The sequence below is a fragment of the Lissotriton helveticus genome, chromosome 1_2 (genome assembly GCF_964261635.1).
Source record: "Lissotriton helveticus chromosome 1_2, aLisHel1.1, whole genome shotgun sequence".
NCBI classification, from domain to species: Eukaryota; Metazoa; Chordata; class Amphibia; order Caudata; family Salamandridae; genus Lissotriton; species Lissotriton helveticus.
Window position 1 is genome coordinate 156,631,687 of NC_136058.1, and position 22,962 is coordinate 156,654,648.

The window sequence follows — 22,962 nt, forward strand, 5'->3', positions numbered from 1 at the left end:
AATCGCTAACCGTAGTTTAAGGCCGATTGTAGTGGAGCATGGGTCGGATACAAGGACCAGGGCCTTCCCAATGGAAAAGTTCCTTCCCAGTGCTGACAGCTTTCAGTGAAAGCAGGCAGTGGACCGTCATCAGGAGAAGGGGACTCGATGTTGACAGATTCCAAAAACAAGATGAAGTCGCAGCAAGCTGTTAGTTTCAGTGGAAAGCATTTAGATGTGGGAAATTTGGGTTTTTGTATCCCGGAGGTCTCTGGCTTTAAGCAGGTCTCCTTTCACAGCAGTGTCAATGAAACTGCAGTTGGGGACCATGGATGGACTGCTTCGTCATCAATGGATTCCGTTATCAAGATTAGAACATAGCTGGTGCTACGGGGAAGTCAGGCCCACGGGCAATGCATACACAGTTGATTAGCTGGCAGGCTGGTCCCAATCCCTCACGAGTTATCCAGGCAAAAATTAAGCAAAAAGTTTCTAAGTCCCCAGTTTTTAGGGTTAGGAAGGAGGAGTATGCTCTGACACCAGCTGAGTGTTCCAGGACCTCCGCAGCAGTACCACAAAAGCCACCACCAGGATTCATGGCTGATCCAGTGGAAACTGGTGAGCTGGGCTCTTCCACAAAGGTGGATTTCTTGTAGCTTTTGTGCCCCTGTAGCTTAACAGGAGGTCTGATAATTGACCCTTAAAGTCCACTTATTTGTCCTGGGTGCAAGTTCATAACAGGTTCAGGATTCAGAGTTCTCAACAGCAGGTGGAGTCCTTCTGTCTCCCATAAGTTACATTTTTGAAGAGGGTGCCCAAGGCTGCCAGATTTATGCCTGGCACTAGTCTGTTGGTGTGGGTGACTCCTGGCCCCTTCCTAACCAATAGGGAAAGAGGTCCCAGGGGTAATCCAAACAACTTTTGCAGTGGTTCCTGTGTGCCCCACTGCAAAAAATCCTGCAGTGCCCCTCTCTACTTAAATTCAAAATGGCAGAACCTTTCTCTCCCTGTGTAGAGCACCTGTGCCCACCCTGGCTAGGGTGATAAGCAACCCCTCATCTGTGATCAATCAAAACTGGTTCTGAAGGCAACTTATCTCCCACTGGGATTGGTACCTGGCTGACTAGAGCGACAAAGAAAGGGGCAGGTACATGTGGCAACAACATCTGTCTGTGAATGAGTAGGCGTGTTTGTAGTTAATTAAGTTCCTGGGCAAAGCCCAGACGGTCATTCTGTCAGTGGAACAAAACACTTACCCACACCCAAGGCCTTTTTCTCAGCTCTGGGAACAAGTACACACCTCATCAATGGGGGTATTAAGGTCCAGGTGATAATTGGAAGCTGATGCAAAGGTCTCTAGAGGTTTTAGACAGGTAAAAGGTGACATTGAAAAAAGTACCTTTTATAAACTATTTAGTACAGATCTGACTTTCCCAGTGAATTGGGCTTGTAATAAGTATTGAAACTCTATGGAATGAAATGCAACCCACACAATCACACATCTTCTATGGCTACTTGGCCCATATCCCTGATCCTCAAATACTCCTTAATCTTATTCTGTGGCATTCTGTATGTTGACCATTTTATTCATAGGTGACTTAGTTTGAAGACTACTGATACATTTTTTCTATAGCCCCAATTAAAGGGGGCAGTTAGTGAGTGATGTCCCAATAGGTCTCAAAACCAAAGCAAATAGCATAAAACATAATAACATTCCAAAATGCCTGTCATTAGTGTCTCTTAGCCATGTAAAACTGTTCAAGGGAACTCTCTGTTTCTCTACACTGGATGGCCCCTTTAAGAAATGCCATCAACCTGAGCAGGAAGAAAAACAAGACAAGTACCACAAGTTAGTTCACTTCACCCCTGGTTTTCATATCCTACTTGCTTTCAGGCAGATTGACCTCGATAATATGACCCAGGAAAATGCCGTTTTGTTCCTGAATAGTTTGTACACTTCCACCAGCAGTGCCGTAAGGCCATATTAACTATGAAGACCCATGGTGGAAGATGGAGAGGTAGCGTACTTTTAAGGGGCAAGCTCATATGCAAATATGTGCATGCCGGGTCAGCAGAGTCGAGGAGTATCAGTCGCCAATGGTAGAAACTTGTTGGTGTCCCACAATTGAGAGATATTTGGCAAATGATGAGGACAGCTCCTCCATGCAAAATACCGCTGCCACTGTAATTGGTAATTTGTGTTCAATTGTGGCTTATGTCCCCAATACAAGTGCAGCTCAGTAGGGTCAAGATATTTTAGTTTTAGGAATGCATCATGCAGGGATGTCTCACAACCATGAAATAAGGTCTTCTGAAGAGAGGTAAAGGCCTTGAAACACTAGTGTGAAAACATGCCTCATGAGATGAAAAGTGGCTGCGCTAATATATGATGATGTTAAAGATGGACGTCAAGAACCAGAATGCACTCATGTCACACAGGTAACCAGTACTTGGTAAATGAAGACAATGTTGACAGAAGCTCTTGTGATTTCTGTCATTCCCCTGTGTGTGTACCTTCATAGAAATGTATGCCAGATTGTACTTGATTATTTTGCTGTGTGGAGACGAGGCAGTTGGGGAGGGTGTCTGGTCAGGCAGAGCAGGGCATGTCCCCACTATTTTACCAAGGCCACACTCCTTTCTCTGTACAACCACCAGGGGCATAGCTTGGTCAATATGATTGGGAGATGTGAGCTTCAGAATTCCCAACAATCAGGCTGGGATATCTTGTTAAAACACATCATCTGTGAAGCAGGACATGAGGGGAGCCTAAGGGGCAGTGGAAGAGAGAGGAGGGCGGATTGTTAGGGACACTTTAAACGAAATTTTCAACCTAATAAATATTTGTAATTCCTTCAAAAAAGAGACTGAGAGCGTGTATGTGTGTTGTTGTCAGTGTGGCATGTAAAAACTCCCAGGTGAAATCTGACAGACTCTTCATTACCCCCGACTGAAAGCTCCTGTACCCAACTATTTACTACACAATGCATTTTTTGGGGGGTGTAACATCCCAAAGACCCTCCCACTCCCCCCCCTCCCCTGAAGCTATGCCCCTGATGACCACACAGTCAAAATTATCTTGGGGGTGGCAGGTCTGCTGCTATATCGTGAATATACAACATGAGGCAAAAACCTTAATTAGTGTGTACATTAAGGCCTTCTTCATGAAGACTTTAGGAGGCGGGTTAGTTCGATATTTGTGGTTACCCCTGCTACCGCACATATCACAATTAGGTGCTGTGCCGCTGTAATTACCTGATAATTATAGCAACATGCAGATGTATGTACATTAAGCCCAAAATCTGCATGCCAGGCCTCTTTTTTGATAAAGAACTCCCAATTGAGAGTTATTTATATGATTTGATGAATTTCGACCTAGCAGTCAAAGATTCGTAATGATATTCTTAGCCTCGTCTGCTCAATATTGAATTGACATTGAAATCTACTTTCCTGTAATCTCTATGTGTACTCATTGCAATTTGTGGTGTGCTTGTGAGCTGTCATGTACTTAATTTCACCTTGGTTTACAAGATTTTGCATTGCTGTGTGCATCCAGGCCAAAGGATACACATTGCCGATACCAGGGGTTGCCAAATACTTGGGCTGCCCAGCCATGGTTACAACTCATGCCTCTTTCTTCCTCAACCCTACACTTCTTGACATAAATCTCTCTCTTTCAGGTTTTTAAAAAAATCCCTGTCTGCCTCTATATCCTTTTTTCTACCTTTCTCTTCCTCCTTCTTTCTCCCTTTCTTTCTCAATATCTCTTACGCTGGCTCAAACGCTGAAAATGAAAAATAAGTCTATGTGCCTTAAAAATGAATAACGGTTCTCCAACACTGCCAACCACTGTGCATATATAATCACAGGCACTGCCTCCAGTTGATGAACCATTCTCCTTCACCTGCCTATTCTTTGCATAATTTACTGCAGCATTTGTGGTTTAGGCTTCTGTCTAAATTGCATTATTAACTAATCACTGAAGCATGGGTCCTAAAATGAGAGATGTATTCCGTTTCTTTTCAGATTGTTTAAAAAGATCGTGACGAATGCTCAAAAAATTATAGAAACCTATTTTATATATTTTCAGACACGTTTCGAATATTCTGTCACATCTTGGAAGCCCCATGAAAACGTTAGGCACGACATCCCTGATGCCAAAACACTGTCCGCAGTCGTCTCAAAGACAATCTCCACCTGGACAACAGTTTCAAGGAGTCTCAAACAAGACCTTCTCGCCGTTCGAAAACCCACCCGCACAGCAAGCCCCTCAAGGTGCAGTCTATCGTTCTCATGCAATTTTTAAGTATCCATTGAGTTGACTGTTCTTGTAGTGCACTGGTCAGTGATGTAAATAATGAAACTAAAAGTAATTCATGGGTCAACAGAAAATGTATCAAAATTCTTTCAACTAGAGTATGGTAAGAGGGTTTTTATTTTGTAACCGTATATGTCTACTTTGAAAGATGTTCAATTGTAAACTTTTACGGCAAGCCTTGGAGAAACAAGGAGTGGTAATACTAATTCTGAGGATGAAAATGGGTCTTTATACCCGTAACACAGCTAAAGTAATATATGACTCCGCGGGCGAGGGAAGCAAAACGTTGCCAATTCAAAAAAGTGTAAGACAGGGCTGTGTACTGGTCCTTGTGTTTTTAGGTCTCGCCTAGGCAGCTATTGCGCTGTTTCTTTGTGACATGCTGCTTTCAGGTATAGACTTTAAGCTCCTCCAATTTTCCACCCATCTTTTCAATAGGCACCTCTTACTGTCCTTTGTAAATGATTTGTGAATAAGCTTAGAAGTCCCTCCTTAGTACCTCCCTCTGTTTTTACATCCCATTAGTACTTCCCGTTTTACTTGTATCTGTACACTCTAGGTTTCATTTAGCAGTTAGTGAGCACTATTTAGTTAATGTCTTTCTGGCGCCGACACAATATGCTGCATGAGCGGCCTCTGCATTTCTTTTCCATTTATTTACTTTTTTAGCAATCTTTGCACACCGCACTTTAGCTTTAAACATCTAAAGTTAAAGCTTGGTGTGCCGTGATTGCTACAAAAGTTAATAAATGAAAAAAAAGGCAAACGGCCACCGCATTTCTTTTCTATATATTTACTTTTTTATTCTTTTTATTGATCAATTAGATGTTCCAGTTCACATTATAATCGGTCATAACTCTGCTTATTACACAAAACCGGATCAAAGTCACTTATCAAGCCAGTACAGGGTTCCATTGGAATATATTCCCCTTGACTACACAAAAAACATAACTTCAGTAGCCTTGATCATTTAGTAGCCTTTATCATTTTATGTATTTACTTTTGTACCAATCGCCTCACACTGCACTTTAACTTGTAAATATCTGAAGCTAAGACACGGCATGCCGCTATTGCTACAAAAGTCAATAAATGGAAAAAAAAGTACCACGGGTGCCGCATTTGTTTTCCATTTAATTATTTTTGCAGTAATGATGACTTGCCGCGCTTTAGTTTTAAACATCTTAAGCTAAAGCGCGGCATGCCACAAGTGCTACAAAAGAAAACACAGTGGTCACGCAACTTAAAAAATATATATATTTAATTATGTAGCAATCACTGCACACCGTGCTTTTGCTTCAATCATTGAAAGCTAGAACATGCTGTGATTGCTACAAAAGTAAATAAATGTAAAAAAGAAGGCGGATGGCCACAGCATTTTTTTCCCATTTATTTACTTTTGTAGCAATGGCGGCATGCCGCAATTTAGCTTTAACCCCTCCTACCGCTCCGTCACGCCCCTCGGGTGGGCTGTGCTGGTGACGGAGTGGTTTCGTCATGGCCCGCTCGCCGCGCCTGCGCGGCGCTGATTTTGCGCCTGCGCAGCGGGTTCTATTGAGCGGGCGGGGCCGTGACGGAACCGCTCCGTCACAAGCACAGCCCACCCGAGGGGCGTGACGGAGCGGTTCCGTCATAAGCGTCGGAGCGCCGCGCGGCCCCCCCCGCCCCCCGCCCCTTAGCGCTGCGGCGGAATTGCCGCCGCAGCAAAAGGGTTAAACATCTGGATCTAAAGTGTGGCGTTAGGAGAATGGTTTTCTGCAGTCTTTTTGCATCTGCGAGTGTTACATCTTCCTCTGTCTTGCACTCTGGAATTTCAGTATGTGCATCATGGATTTCATCAAGTTTGAGCAAGACAACAGCCTCAGCAGCAGGCTAAGCTCCGGGCTTCCTGTGTGTGTCAGCGACCCCTGTTGTTTGGGACTAAAAAAGCGGGCCTAGGTATGAGTTCTATTCTTCATTATTGCAGGGTGCAGTGCCGTATATGGCTAATAGAGGTCCACAAGGACACCTAGCAACAGGCGAAGGTACTGCACCCTTTCCTTGCTTCATGGATTTTCTTGGATTAGTTATGCTACTGCTATGATATTTATTGAGAAAAAAATTCTAACAAACATTCTCATTTGCAACACCAATAGCTATAAATTTTACTAATGCAATGTAAATGCTTGAGTGGAATGAGTGGAAGCCGGTGTGTCAGAAGGCTTGACAAAGGAGCTTTGCATGCAGGGCAAATATAATACATATGAAAAAAACTCCCATGTTGACAAGTCACATCTGAAAAAGGGCCCCGCCAGAAGGCCCCGTAGATAGGACAGCTAAGCCCCCACCCCCCGTTTCTGGGGGCATCTGTAACTGTAAGGAGGGTGGAGTTACCAGATGGTACCCTGGGGCTCCTCTGAGAAATGAAATGACGAATTACCAAGAGAATTAGTAGTTTTGATTCCGATTTCCTTGCTTAGTTCTCATTTCACCCATGAAAAATCACCTGGGATCTTGTAATTCTGATCTGGTTAGGAGCTCCCATTTCCAGCAGATTAGGGACTACTAGGGGGACTTGTAATGAAGCAGTACATTTTCTAGAAGAAATTAGTTATCCGTGATATGTGCAATTCGTCTGTTGTTTGTTTTATATCTTTACAAAAAACTCTATAGCTACAAATTCCTTATGGTTAAGTTTCAGAGGTTTTTATGTTAACTTGACTTAGACTCTACAAATTTATGTGATTAGATGAAAGAATAATTCACTTAAAAAACAATATTTGTATTAATCATTTTGGTAAGCCGAAATAGGTGTAAACCTAATTGCTGCGTATACATTTTGAAGATGTATTGCTTGACAAGCAATGAGATCCAGTACCCCAGACATGCACTTAATCACATAAAGTTTCTTGTGCAACTTCTAGTGCTTGAAATATCAGTCTCAAGGACCAGAAACTGAGGTCCTCTGGTAATTGCTTTATACATGTGTCTATTTGTCAATCTTGTAAAGTTCTATCCATCCATCGCTGAACCTCTTTCTCCCTCGCTGAATTTCAGGGGCAGCCTCAAGACCTAGATGTACGAATACCCCTGCCCCATGCAGCCCCAGGATACCTCCCAGGCTGATTAGTGCACTTTACAAATACTGATTGATGAAGTGTGTGTAAATGTGGCACTTGTATTTTACGACTTCATGACCAATTTGGACTACTAGGGGCCCATTTGGCCTGGATAAGTGGAATGAGTCGGTACATGATGCGAAAACATTCACTGGGCTTACTACTCAACTACTGTGAACAGCTTTTTCCATTGTCATACTTGGTATCCTCTCCACAAGATTTCACATGGACAGGTGGATGGGCAGGCTGGGAGGTCAAACTGAGTGGTGTCCGGTACCCAAAACAGGACTCACATTAGCCTGAGAGGTTGTAATTTGAAGGATCATCTCCTCGTGATGGGGTTGTCCTATTCTTTCATACTATGAACAAAAACATGCGTGACAATGCACTCTTCCTTATGTATTGTCTGTAGCACTCTAAGCACTTCTTTTAAGGGCCTAGTGTGAACTATGTTTAGGCAACATAGATTGAACCAGAGATCTGGTGAGTTTTATTCAAGTCTCTCAGTAGAAATGGAAGCCCTTTAAAAAGTGTTCTATTTTAGATGGGACCCTTATCCTAATGGCGTTAAGCAGAAGTCCCAATCACACAACAGGTTTTTTTTGTAAATAGGAACAAGCTTTATCTGGGAATTTAAGACAAGAAGAAAGAGTGTCATGAGGCACTTTGATATTAAGGAAGGGTCTACAGGTGCTTGTGTAGTTCCTTCAATAGTAACAATCATGTTGGTGCAATCACAAAGGAGTACTCCCTCAAATGGAAGGTGGCGTGGACTCATGCAAATGATGGAATACCTTGCTTTTGCACCCACTCCATACTACAGATGCAGGCGTGGAGAAAAAGGAGCTGTCAGAAGGCACACTGAGTGTGCACCATGTGGAGGTTGTGAATAGTCAGCGCACCACTCCAGGAAGACCTTTTGGAGGGCGGTAGACTAAGGAATCCCCAGGCATTCACCTGCAGACAGGGGTCGGTCCTTCACAGCACCTGAATGCAGGGAGATATCTGACATCCTTGAAACACAGGCTGGGTTGCCACTTGCAGTGAAAGATAGACCGGTGGCTTCAAACAGCTGGTGCACCTTTTACTAATGTGCAGTTCAGTGTGGCAGCACCAGTTTACGCATGCACTCAGAACAGCGCATCCACCTTTGTAGGGTGCACTGTCCTAGTCTTCACCCGGTGCAGCCCGATAAAGCTATACTTAGGCCCAGCCTTGGAAAATGTGTCCTATTCATGATATAGAGCCAGGAGCAATTTTTTGTTTGCATTTTGTAGAATATTTTCAGGCAGAGACAGTTGCCCTTCAACCATTGCAATATATGGACAGCACATTCAGGTATGTGTCCAGGTTTCTTAGAGCACAGATTCTTCCCCTACTCGGAGAATAAAAGGGTGCCATCCATGTGACTTTGGTACTGGAGTTCATAGAGATAGATTGCATTGGTCTGAGTGTGCTGGTACCTAACCAACTGAGGCGTACCACTGGCTATTTTCATAGCAGAAGAGAGCTCACTATATCTGTAACATTTAGTCAAATTGTAAGGAGTGTGTACAATCCAAAACAATGCTTGATATTACAAACCAATTCAAAATCACGCCTTACAGATCTACTGTGAAGTATGCTTCCAAGAAGTTTAGAGGAAATATTGCAGCTGGTGATCACTTGTTGAGTGTCAACAGAGAACATCTGCTACTTATTTTCCTCCTCCGCTCCAAAGATGATTGTAGACAAACACAAGTTGACTCTTATAGTGGGAAGCTGTCTTGCTACTTTTTGTTATGGTATTTTTAGATGATTCCTTGAGAAAGGTAGATTCCCGATTGGCCAGTACCTGGAGAGTTCTTCGTCATCTGCCATTATTTTCTTTGGATTTGGAGTGATTGAGGAGTGGCTGAGAGGTCCAGGAACCTCATCATGTCGGACAAAAATCATGGAAATTTTGTAGCATTGTAGTCTGTTGGCAGAATTAAGGCTTTCTTCATTCTTATTTCCTGCCACTTTCAGATCCTGATCATCGTTGACCGATACAAGTACATGTCGGTTTGCAGAGAGGATGAATTCGTAGGCTGCTCTAGCGATGGTGCTTCCTTTTTGTTGATATCAGTTGAGCCCTTGTGGACCTTGGTTTCAAGGACAGTGCCCCTCCAGGTACTTCCCAGGGCTTTGGATTAGTTAGCTGAAGGACTCCAGTCTGCCAGGAAGTCTAGGTCTGCAGTCCGGTTTGTAGTCACTGCCCTTCTGACTCACATCGCAGCGCCACCATCTTGCCTTTCAACCTTGTATCCTGGAGCATGGCCTTTGGATTTTGAGGTCCACTGCTGGTCCTCAATAAAAGGGGTCGTTTATGCTGGCATTGTATGGGGAGAACTACTGACTGTGTCACGGAGACACACCCTTTTGCAAGTCATTATTTCGTAGTATATTTGTCCAATGAGTTCAGCAATCGAATGAAGCCAAGTCTGCAATCCCAGACTGCACTGCTGTGGCAGTCGAGAGCAAAGGGATAGTTATGAACAGTGATCATGTCATGAGGTCACACGGTACCTCAAATTAAATAATGCTTTAAAATTAGGGACTATAAGTGATGGTTTGTAATATGAGTTTGCTGTGCCAACCCAGCAGACGTGTAATTTGCTTCTTTTCAATAATTGCTACACTAATGGTTGAAAGAAGCACGAGCTGCAAAGAAGTGGCCATTAAACACGGGAAAAATGGAAAAAGTCGCACAAACGATTTATGTAAGGAAAATAGGTTAATATAACTCAATGTTCAACATAATATTCAAGGAGAAAAGCTTTAGCAGTCCAACAATAGTGGCAGATTTATGCCATCCTGCCCAGATGTACTGTTACATTCCTGTAATGAGCTAAGTAACCAAAACCCGCAATAGGACATTTTAGCAATTTGTTTCTATGGCAGAATTGACAGATTCAGTTATAAACCGGTCACCTAAATATGTATATACTCGTATTTCACGTAAAGTTAGGATTTCTGCCTTTTCTGCAACGTTACATTGTAGAAACACGATCCGGTGCTTTCACTTTCAGGATATGTTATGTTGCTGAACAGGTTTGAGAGGAAAGACAGGCCAGCCAGTCCTGGAGCGAGCGCGCCTCGGAGGGGTGTCCTCGTATTAAGCAATGAAATGACATTGACACAATGAAGGCGCGCGGAGTCCCCGCAGGTGTTCAGCCAAAGCCATTCAACGAGTCTGCTTCCTTTTAAATGCGAAAGTCGATACTGCTGCTCTACTGTTCACCACTGTAGCCTGAACGTCTCCGCCTTTCACCCTGCACTGCTTCTCTTTCATCCTGCACTGCATGGACCCCATGCTTCTCTCTCCCTTGCAAACTAAGCAGCTCCCCAATACTGCTGCCCCTTGCACCCTGCCCTGCTGCCCCTTGCACCCTGCCCTGCTCCTCTCTGGGAGCTCATGCGTCTCTCTCACGTGCACCCTGCCCTGCTCCCCAGTACTGCTGCCCCTTGCAGCATGCACTGCTTCTCTCTTGGAGCTCGTCTCTCCCTTGCACCCTGCCCTACACCCCAGTACTCCCTTGAGCCATGCACTGCTGCCCCTTGCACCCTGCCCATCTCCTCTCTGGGAGCTCATGCGTCTCTCCCGTGCATCCTGCCCTGCTCCCCAGTACACCCTGTCTCTCCCTGGAGCCATGCACTACTGGCCCTTGCACCCTGCCCTGCTCCTGACGACTCGGGCGTGATGGCAAGTTAGCGTGCTGCATCACATCCGTATTATAGAATCACCTTGGCGCCCTGGCTGTGTCAATCAATCAATCAATCAATCACAGCATTTTTATAGCGCACTACTCACCCGAAGGGTCTCAAGGCGCTAGGGAGGGGGGGTCCGCTACTGCTTGAACAGCCAGGTCTTGAGTTGCTTCCTGAAGGCGAGGTGGTCCTGGGTCCGGCGGAGGTGAGTCGGGAGGGAGTTCCATGTCTTGGCGGCGAGGTAGGAGAAGGACCGTCCTCCTGTGGTGGCTCTTCGGATGCGGGGGACGGCGGCGAGGGCGTTGTTGGTCGATCGAAGCTGACGTTTGGGAGCGTAGAAGTTGAGGCGGCTGTTGAGGTATCCCGGGCCTTGGTTGTGTAGGGCTTTGTGTGCGTGGGTGAGGAGTCGGAAGGTGATTCTCTTGTTGACCGGGAGCCAGTGCAGGTCTCTCAGGTGTCCGGAGATGTGGCTGCGACGGTGGATGTCCAGGATGAGACGTACTGAGGCGTTCTGGATCCGCTGGAGCCTCTTCTGGAGTTTGGCGGTGGTACCGGCGTAGAGGAAGTTGCCGTAGTCCAGACGGCTGGTGACGAGGGCCTGGGTGACCGTCTTCCTGGTCTCGGTGGGGATCCACCGGAACATCTTACGTAGCATGCGCAGGATGTTGAAGCATGACGAGGAGACGGCGTTGACTTGTCTGGTCATGGAGAGGGAGGAGTCCAGGATGAAGCCCAGGTTGCGTACGTGGTCGGTTGGCTTGGGTGCGGTGCCCAGGGCTGGGGGCCACCAGGAGTCGTCCCAGGCGGAGGGTGAGGATCCCAGGATGAGGACTTCCGGCTTGTCCGAGTTCAGTTTCAGGCGGCTGTTCTTCATCCATTCGGCTACCTCTTTCATCCCTTCGTGTAGGTTGTCTCTGGCGGTGGCGGGGTCGTTGGTGAGGGAGAGGATCAGCTGGGTGTCGTCGGCGTAGGAGATGATGTTGAGGTTGTGCTGGCGTGCGATGTCTGCGAGGGGGCCCATGTAGACGTTGAAGAGGGTTGGACTGAGCGAGGAGCCTTGAGGGACGCCGCAGATGACTTTGGTGGCTTCCGATCTGAACGGAGGGAGGCGGACTCTCTGTGTTCTTCCGGCGAGGAAGGAGATGATCCACTCCAGTGCCTTCTCCTGGACTCCGACGTTGCTGAGGCGCTGTACTAGGGTACAGTGGCAGACAGTGTCGAAGGCCGCGGAGAGGTCTAGGAGGATGAGGGCCGCTGTTTCTCCGTTGTCGAGCAGGGCACGGATGTCATCGGTGGCTGCGATCAGGGCGGTCTCGGTGCTGTGGTTTGCCCGGAAGCCAGACTGCGAGGGGTCGAGGGATCCGTTCGTCTCGAGGAAGGCGGCCAGCTGCTTGTTGATGGTCTTCTCGATGACTTTTGCAGGAAACGGGAGCAGCGAGATGGGGCGGTAGTTCTTGAGGTCGGTGGGGTCGGCTGATGGCTTCTTGAGTAGGGCGCTGAGTTCGGCATGCTTCCAGCTCTCCGGGAAGGTAGCGGTGTCGAAGGAGGTGTTGATGATGTCCCGCAGGTGGGGTGCGATGACAGCGTCGGCCTTGTTGAAGACGTGGTGAGGGCAGGGGTCGGTCGGAGATCCGGAGTGGATGGAGTTCATCGTGCAGATGGTGTCTTCGGTGTTGATCGGAGTCCAGGCGCGGAGGGTGGTGGTGGGGGGCGGGGGTTCGGTCATGGCGTGCGTCGGTTGAGTGCTGAAGCTGTTGTGTATGTCCGCGATCTTGTTGTGGAAGTAGGAGGCGAGGGAGTTGCAGAGGTCTTGCGAAGGGGTGATGTCATTGTTTCCGGCGTTGGGGTTGGAGAGCTCTTTGACGATGTTGAAGAGTTCCTTGCTGTTGTGTGCGTTTTTGTCCAGTCGTTCCTTAAATGCGGTTTTCTTGGTGGCGCGGATGAGTTGGTGGTGCTTTCAGGTGGCGAGCTTGAGGGCAGCCATGTTGTCCGGGGTTGGGTCTCTGCGCCAGGTTCTCTCGAGGGCTCGGCCGTTCTTCTTGGAGTTCTTGAGTTCGTCAGTGAACCATGGGGCTTTCTTGCTGCCGGGTCTGCTGGGCGGGGTCCTCAGGGGAGCGAGGTCGTCTGCGCAGTCGCTGATCCACTTGGTGAGGTTGGTGGCCGCCTGGCTTGGGTTCGGTGTGCAGGTGGGAGGGTTCATGCTCAGGGAGGTCGCGAGTTCGTCGGCTGTGATCTTGTTCCAGCTTCTGCGTGCAACCTGTTGCTGGTGGTGGTGGATCGTGGTCCTTCTGAAGCTGAAGTGGACACAGCTGTGATCCGTCCAGTGGAGTCCGGTGGCGTGGCTGAAGGCGATGTCCTTGCTGGATGAGAAGACGGGGTCGAGTGTGTGTCCGGCGTAGTGGGTGGGGGTGGTCACCAGCTGCTTGAGACCGAGGTTGGCGAGGTTGTCCAGCAGGGTGGTGGTGTTGCGGTCGTTGTTGTTCTCCAGGTGGAAGTTGAGGTCCAGAGGAGGATGTAGTCAGCGGAGCAGAGGGCGTGCGGGCTGATGAAGTCGGCGATGTCTTCGCTTAATTGTGTGCGTGGTCCCGGGGGTCTGTAGATGAGGGTGCCTCTGAGGGTGGTCTTGGGGTTGATGTGGACCTGGAAGTGAAGGTGCTCGGCGGGTGCGAGGGTGTCATCGGTGTTGGTCGAGATGCGGATGGTGTTCCTGTGGATGATGGCGATGCCTCCTCCTGTGTTGTTGATGCGGTCCCTTCGGATGATCTTGTAGCCGTCTGGGATGGCGATGGCGATGTCGGGCGCTGAGGAGGCGTTCATCCAGGTTTCCGTGAAGAAGGCGACGTCTGGGGCAGTGGAGTCGAGCAGGTTCCAAATCTCGATGGCGTGCTTGTGGACGGAGCGGGTGTTGAGCAGGATGCATTTCAGGTGGCTGTGGCTGTTGCTCGTCTTGGTCTTGGTCGGTATTGGTGTAGTGGAGGTCTGGATGCAGGTGAACTTGCAGGTGTTGCAGCAGAAGGGTCCGTGGGTGCGTCTCGGGGTGGCTCGGTAGCACCCCGGGGTTCTTCCGGCATTGTGTGCGTAGAGTTCGGTGGCGTCGTAGGTCCGGCGGGAGGGCTGGGGTCTGCGGGGGCCAGGGGTCCTGGCACTGGGCGCGGTCCAGGCGCGGACGGGCGCAGACGGGCTTACCTTTGGCGCACCTTCGGCGCTCATTCGGTGCTCCCGCTGCTCGCGTCCGCTGCGCGGTCGCTCGGGGGGCGTCATAAGAAGGGGGACGGGGGGCGGGTCTGCTGGGCTGGGCGAGCGGCTGGGCCAATGGGCCGGTGGTGGGCGGGGCCGCAGGGGGCCAGCGGCGGGAAAAGTGGCGAGCGGGCGGCTCAGCAGTGGCTGGGCCGCTCGGGGGTGCTGGGGGGCGACGGTGGCGGCAGGCAGGAGGCTGGCAAGGAGGCTGGCTGGCTAGCAGGATCAGCAGGCGAGGGAGCAAGGGGGTGACCCGGCCTCGAGAGGCACAGTGTGTCAGCCAGTTACAGCATCGGTGCTGAGACTGAGACCGCCCCCATAATTAATTGCAATATGTGACTGTGTCAAATTTAAGCCGCGGCGAGGCGGGCACGAAATTTCAGCACCAGCCTGGAGCCAGCACCGATTGTTTAAATGCGTTACATTGTAGCCGCGCTCTCACTCACCCCACGAGCTGAGAGCAGCGATTAGAATACATGAATTGAAACTAATGATGAACTAGAGCTGCTGCTCACTGCGGGCACAGGCTGCAGCACGCTCTCGGACTCGGAGAGCAGCAGGAGCCGTGCACAGAGGCGCTGCCGGTGACGCGAGCTGGCAAGTCGGCAAAATGCGTGACAACGCATTTCAGTGCGGTGATGCGGAACACCGCACTGAAATGCGTGACTGTCACACCTGATGCGTGATACTTGACAGGACTGCCTCTCTTGGAGCCTGTGGGTCTCTCTCCCGTGCACCCTGCCCTGCTCCCCAGTACACCCTGTCTCTCCCTGGAGCCATGCCCTGCTGCCTCTTGCACCCGGCACTGCTCCTCTCTTGGAGCCTGTGCGTCTCTCTGCCGTGCATCCTGCCCTGCACCCCAGTACTCCCTTGAGCCATGCACTGCTGCCCCTTGCACCCTCCACTGCTCCTCCCTGGGAGCCCATGCGTCTCTCCCGTGCATCCTGCCCTGCTCCCCAGTACACCCTGTCTCTCCCTGGAGCCATGCACTGCTGGCCCTTGCATCCGGCACTGCTCCTCTCTTGGAGCCTGTGCGTCTCTCTCCCGTGCATCCTGCCCTGCTCCCCAGTACTCCCTGTCTCTCCCTAAAGCCATGCACTGCTGCCCCTTGCACCATGCACTGCTCCTCTCTGGGAGCCGATGCGTCTATCTCCCGTGCATCCTGCCCTGCTCCCCAGTACTCCCTATGTCTCCCTGGAGCCCTGCACTGCTGCCCCCTGCACCCTGCACTGCTCTTCTTTTGGATCCCATACGTTTCTCGGCATCCTACGCTGTGCCCCAGTACACCCATTTAAAAAAAAACATGGATTAAACCCAGATCTGTGACTGGAGGTGATTGTTTCATTTGTTCAGCATGCTGTCCAACATCTGTTCTTTTTCTTTTGTCACTGTAATTGAAAAGGTATGCCCAGACGTGGATCCCGGGTTCACTGTGCCACTGGATTCAAGCTAGCCTGGTTGATGAGAAGGTGATACCCCAAAACCGGTCCCAGGATGCTTGTTTCTGGTCCAGAGAGGACCTGGCCTGGCAGTTCGGGCTGGACTGTTCCCATGGGGAGCAGGGTCAAAACTGATTTGCATATGGCTGGGTCAAAACTTGGGGGGGGGGTGGTGAGCAAAACACAAGGGATTAAACCCAAATCTGTAACTGGGGGTGAGGGTATGATTTGTTCAGCATTCAGTCCATCATCTCTTCTTTTTGCTTTTGAAAACCAGTGTAGTCAAAGTAAGGTGATATGCCTTGAAGAAGGAAATAAACCCTCGCCAGAGACTGCCCTACATGGCCACAGCTGCACACCCTTTCTGATAGAATTTTTGGTGTCATACTCAGGCCTAACCCCTCTCCGTCTAAACATGACAAAAGGAGTCCACCCAACATTTCAACAGCTGATCATACCAGCAAGCCCAGATTCTCCCCATGCACCACACGCACTGCACAAGGCTGCTGAATCCTTGTCCCAGTAGGTATGTACTCTGCAGGGGTGTTCTTCAGCACCTCTTTTTCACGTAAGTTATGCTCTCCTCCTACCAAGGCAAACAAGAAGCACTTCTTGCAGGACTCTGAAACGGTACTCCTGCACAGCACTGTCTAGTCTTAGTAGTATTGTTGCAACACAGAATGGATAGCTGTGTCTAGAGGTGGTCAACCACAGACCACACTCAGCACCAGCACCCTCTAGCCACCCAGGCCCATAGCCTCCTCTAGGTTGTCAGTGTTCAACATCAAGATTCAACGTAGCCCAATCTTTAAAAGTGTCAGCCCTGCAAGTCTACCAAAGGTTTCTATAGCAAGCACACTCCCCTCTAGAAATTTTGGGAAACATCAGGGGACTGGGCCTACGAGTCCAGGAGAGGGTCTAGTGAAATTCACAGGTACAAGTCAGGAGTGGGCACATCCTCTAGGCTACATGTCAGCGCTCAACAGTAGTGCACATTCTTCTTTCTTTTCAGTAAATCTTATTAGTCTTATCAGTGCTTATCATGATTCAGTGTCCTTTTCTGAAGATATGTGCTGAAGATTCTAAAGGAAGGTGAAGCTGTTTGTGGGGACAACTCCCAACCTCACTCTAAAACTTCATAATTACTCTATATTCTGCACTCTAATGGACTGCCCCCATCGTCTGGGGTCAGCCAACTAGCTGTCCATCTCCTTCAGATCACTCATGTATTGTTATGATATTAAACAAACAGGGTCACATCAGCTCTGTTGCGCTTCCTTAATCCCTCAAAGCCACCCCCTTATGACCCACTGTAAGAAATTGGGTTACTGGGTGAAGGGGGGGTAAAACCCTACTCAAGAAGCAACCACAATCCTTGTCAGAGTGTAGTCACAAGCAAATCCCAAATTAACCTGCGCGCAACCCTCTGGTAGCTAAAACAAGAGTGAAATGGCAACAATCCAGTCAGTAGAACTGGAGATATGCAGTTTTAAAGGTTTCAGTGAATATAGCGCCCAAAAGCACAAAGCGACAATTGTGGTTATCCAGTCACGCCAGACAGGGACTAAGTCACAAGGTCAGGCTGACAGTGATGTAGTGCAGGCCAGCTACATAGACCCAGTTACGCCTGTTAAACAAGAGTACCTTAAATCCTGGTTGTGGAGTGATGGATAGCCCTTGCATTGTCGTGCGCTGCCTGGCGTTGAGAAACCGTCGACGTGGAGCTTGCGATGTAAGGCCCTGTGCCAAGATGCATTGTGCAGCAAAGTCAGTGACCATCGACGGGGAATTTGGATGTGAGGTCCTGAGTCGTCATCTAGGTAGACGCTGGGGCTTGCAAAGACTTGTGTAGTGATGTATCAGAGCTGAGGTCGAGGTGCATTGCGCTGGGCTAGTGCTGGTGAAGCTTCTGAGCATTGCGTAGATTTGTGTTAAGATGTGCCGTGCTTTGTCGAGCTGGGTCAGTTGTCGACGCCGAGATGCGTTGTGCAGGGTCCAGCTGGCGGAGCCGCAGAGGCACTGCGCTGTCTTGCATTGGAGCTGGGTTGAGCTGCGGGGCACTGGGCCAGTTGTCGGCACCGAGATGTGTTATGCTGAATCTAGCTTCTGGAGCTAACAGGTTGATGCGCATTCCTGCTTTGAAGATACAGAGTGCTGAGAAGCCTGTAGAAACAGGAGGCTGGCCGACTGACCCTTGGAGATCTTGTAGTCCTGGGACACACATACAGGCTGGTTTCAGTTGGGCAGCTCATAGCAGACTAGTCCTGGAGTAGCAACAGCAGTCATTGGGCAGCAAAGCAGGTCAGCACAGCCGACATCACAGCTGAGCAGTTACCTGAAGAGTTGATGTCTGAGGTCCAATATTTATACATGGTGCCTTCTTTGAAGTGGGAGAAGTTTCCACATGATTCCCTTCGAAGTGCACAGGTTTCCTGCCTCCCAAACCGTGGCTCTAGACTAACTACAGGGGGTATGCAGCCCTTTATAGGTAGGCAGGGCACATCCTATTCAGGTGCAAGTGGGGTTGTGCCCAGCTTCGCCCTCTCATCCTGTCCAGGCATACCTAAGTTCTCTATTGTGTCTGGCTGTCTGGAAGGAATACACCAGGAGCAGCTACCAACTACACATTAGTCATGTGACCCAGAGACTGGCTGCAGGCACTGAATGACTAAGGCAGGACAATGCCAAATTTCTAAACGTGGATTTTTAAAAATTTTAATTTAAAATCTGACTTTGCCATTAAAGAGGGTTTTCTCATTATAATTCTAAAGACACCAAACATGAACTGGGTACATGTTCCAGTTTGGAAGTTATCACTTATTAAATGTAATAAGGCAACCCCAATAGTTAAAAACTAAATGTAGAGTTTTTCACTATCACAACATGTAAAACTTAAAGGTATATGCCTACCCTATGGCGTGGCTTTTATGTATTAAAAGGGAAGGTTAAGGCATGGAAAAAAGGTTTAATTTGCCAGGTTAAAATGGCAGTTTAAAAATTGTATACACAGGCTGCAATGGCAGGCCTGAGACAGCTTTGTAAGAATACTTAAGTGGGTGGCACAATAAGTGCTGCAGGCCACCTAGTAGCATTTAATTTACAGGCCCTGGGTGCATGGTGCACCACTTTTCTAGGGACTTATAGGGAAATGAAATATCCCAATGGGGTGTAAGCCAATGTTACCATGTTTTTCTAGGAAGTGAGTACACACTCTTTAGCATTGGTAAGTCCTAGCACCAACAAAGGAGATCAGACAAAATATGGAGGAGAGGTAAGGTAAAACGTTTCAGGAAAGACCATCCTAAGGCTGACTGGTCTAACACCCATCACCATCAAAAGAGTCTCCTTGAGGATGTGGACCTCACAAATGTGTCCTTTGTCCTGCTTAGGAACATCCCATGACCTAATTAACACCTTAATCGCGGTGGCAATTCCGCTGCGGTGCGGGCGTTCTATTGAGTGGGTGGGGCGGGAGGGAGTGCTCCCGTTGGCCAACGTCCGACGGGAGCCTGGAAGGGGTTATAAGAGGATTTTGGAACAGCCTGTACAATCCACAGCCCACTCTGTCTTCCAGCAGCAGGTGTTAATCCCCATTGGGTTGTGGTCCAGCTGGAGTAATTGCTTTTGTCCACACTTAATCATGCCTGTCACAAATGGAACTCAGGCCACAGGCTAAGGAAAGGATTATCTATGTACAAGTAGGCAATGGAAACTACCACTAAATATGAGTTCAAGGCCCATTCACACATAGCTACAGAGCCAGATGTGCCCTGTAGCTTTACTATGCGTTAGCAAAAACACATAATGTAAATTTATTTACATAAATCGTATGGTGTCTGTCAAAGCACTGGAGTCAACACCTGTTATCAAAATAGAGTGTCAGTTTCTTTTAGACCTTATTATATTAGATGTCCCAGTCAATCAAGAAGGGTGCTTAGTGGTCATTCTCTGTGCCCAATCCTTGACAAATTGTAATGCCACCGACTTCTTAGGTTTGATAATGCTATTGATCCTTCCCATGATCTTGCACAAAATTCAAATTGCTTCTTCAGAATTAGTTGCTTAGCCAGAGCTTGTGTCACAGTCTGCAGACATCCCACTACTTGCTTCGAGTTCCTCAGATTAAGCCAAGGTAGGTTGCCTCATTAGTTGCCTTTCTGAATCGCCATTGGCCCTCGCAACTTTTTTTGTAACCAGCTCAGATGCTTGTTAACCATCTGTGAGAAACTGGGTTATTGCGTGAGGAGTGTGGAGCCCTTCTCAAACAACAGCCACAATCCTTGTCAGGAAGAACCACAAAAAGTCATAAAATCAACCTGTACTTAACCCTCTGGTAGCTTGGCACAAAAGCAGTCCACTTAACTTAGATGCCAGGTGTAAAGTGTTCATGCACACTCTAACAGTGATAAAGTAAAAAACAACACAAGAAAAATCCCACACCAATTTTGAAAAATAGAGTAAACTTTAATAATATATTATTTGATACCAAAATTACAAAAATTCAGTCAGTAGAACCAGAGATATGCATTTTCAAAGATTTAAGGTAAGTATAGCACCTAAAAGCACAAAGTGCCACCGTGGTTATCTGATCGTGTGAGACCAGTGAAAGTTACATGTTTAGGTCAACTAGGTTAGAGAGAGAGTTGCAGATGGTCGTCGGTGTAGCGCGTAGAGCAGGCTGGGCATAGCGGAAGCTAGTCATTGTAGCACGAAGATCCTGTTGGGCATCATGGGTGGTTGTTGTTGGAGCTTCACACTGGTGGTCACCATGGGCTGTCAATGCTGTAGCATGAATTGCAGATCTCGCGTTGCTGGTAGTCGCTGTCAGTCACTGTGGCGCGAAGAGTGAGGTTCACCAGAGCTTCGCGTTGGCGTTTAATGCGTGCGGCAAGTGTGTGGCTTGAACAGGCCCAGTCACAGTCACAAAGAGCCCTAAACGTCAGGACTTCCCCTTTTCTTGTAGAAGTAGCTTAACTTATGCCAAGGGTCCAGGAATTGAGGGGACCCTCCTGGTGATCAGGAACTCACTCAGCAGAGGCCAGCAGGACTTAGGCAGGTCCAGGTAGCAGGTCAGCTGGGCAGTTGTAATGAAGTCTCTGGAGCTTGTGTCCTTGTAGCTCAGAATACAAGGTCAGTCAGCTGACCCTTGGAGTCACTACAGCCTGGTATGAAGGGTGCAGGTCCAGCCTGCCTTCTAAGACAGCAGGGAACCCTCAAGCAACAGAGTAGTCCTCTGGCAGCTGGATAGTCCTTCTGCAGTTTCCATAGTTCCAGGACTGTACTCAAGAGTTGGTATGAGGGTCTCATTTTTATACCAGGTGTCCACTTTGAAGTGGAAGAAACATCTGGAGTCTTCCCCTTAAAGAAGTGTCTGAAAATTCCTGCTTCCCTGCTCTGATCCCAATCTGTCTGTATGCACAATAGGCTAGTGTGAAGTCATTTATGTGTGAGCCGAGGCTGAGTCTCTCAAGTGCAAGTGTGGCAGGTGACAGCTCCCATCAACTCATTGAGTCAGGATGGCCCCTCCTGCTAACAACCAGACCAGTGGCGGCTGGTAGGTTTTGGAGGGAGGGGGCGGACGGGACACGCATATGCACAAATAACACTCACAGCCAGGCCTTCACAAACACTCTTTACCAAACATTCATACATACACGCACGCATACGCCAAACATTAATTTAAAAGAAAACACAACTCCCACTTACCTGCAGCCAGCTCTGCCTCAGAGGTTCCAGGAGGCTTGGGACTGCTGCCTTTCCTCATTAGTTGACCTAATGAGGGGAGGCATCAGTCCCAACGTCATCACAGAGTGGGATGGGGCAGTGAGACTGCTGACCACACTCCCCTCTGTGATGAAGTGTCACTGACTGACACTCGACCCTGGGCGCTTCAGGGCTTAAAACTGAAGTGCCTAGGTGCAAGGCAATCAGTGACACTACCCCTCGTCACTGTGGGGAGGGTCTCAGGGACCATTGCTAAGCTGAGGACGTCACGTCCACAGGAGCTGTGACCTCCTCAGCCCAGCAAAGTTCAGCTTAGGTAGCCAGGAGGAAGCCTGTGTGTTTTGTGCATGTCTGGCTCCTGGCTGCCTGAGCTGAAAGTGAACATTGTCTGTCAGGCTGACCTTTGTGCAGCATGACAGAAACTGTTTGTGAGGGGCAAAAGGTGGAGGCGTGTGGCCCCTCATCCACAATGGACCGGCTGCACCTGACCAAGACCCTCTATTGTGTGAATGGTTGTGAGGGATACACAGAGGCCAACTGCCAAGTACACCTTGTCATTTGACCAAGAAAATAGGCTGCAGGCACCAAATGGTTAGGACTGGGGAAAAAAACTTACTAAAAGTGGCATTTTTAGAATTGTGACTTAAAATCTGACATTACCATTAAAGAGGATTTAAAATTACAAGTCCTCAGACATCAAATATGACATTCCTACTTGCTGCCAAACAAAACATATCACTTATTAATTGTAATAAGGTAACCCAATGTTATTCTATGGGAGAGGTAAGCCTTTCAATGGTGAAAATCAAATCTATGAGTTTTTTACTACCAGGACATGTACAACATAAAAGTACATGTCCCACTTTTTAAATACAAAGCACCCTGCCGCATGGGCTGTTTAGAGCCTACTTAGGGGTATACTATGTATTAAAAAGGAAGATTCAGACCTGGCAAAAGGTTTATTTTACCAGGTTGAAATGGCAGTATAAAACTGCACTGGCAGGTCTGAGACATGTTTTAAAGGGCTACTTAAGTGGGTAGCACAATAAGTGCTGCAGGCCCACGAGTAGCATTTGATTTACCAGTCCTGGATACATGGTATATCACTTTGATAGGGACTTACAAGTAAATTAAATATGCCAGTTGGGTATAAGCCAATTTCACCTCATTTCCAGGAGTGACTACAAGCACTTTAGTACTCCTTAGCAGTGGTAACGTGCTAGAGCCAACAAAAAATAATTTAGCAAAACAGGAGGAGTGAAAGCAAAAAGTCCAGTAGGAACCTACGCCAAGGATGTCAGCTCTAACACTGTCTTATCATGCCTTCTTATCTGCCTGCAAGAAGTTGTTTCCATGTCTTTCTTTGTAGTATTCAACTGTGTGATATTCAGCAAGGACGAATGGGTGTGCTGACTTTTGTGACTTGTCAGTTAGCAGCTGT

General features: G+C 48.2%; 1 protein-coding gene across 3 annotated transcripts in view; it reads left to right on the forward strand.

Annotated features, from left to right (window-relative positions):
• Positions 1-22,962, forward strand: part of GLIS1 (GLIS family zinc finger 1) — a 1,570,389-nt gene that overhangs the window by 1,474,476 nt on the left and 72,951 nt on the right. For all 3 annotated transcript variants that reach the window (XM_078673453.1, XM_078673455.1, XM_078673456.1), the window contains exon 8: positions 4,070-4,254. In XM_078673453.1, coding sequence (XP_078529579.1) covers positions 4,070-4,254 — 185 coding nt within the window. The remainder of the gene's footprint in view (positions 1-4,069; positions 4,255-22,962) is intronic.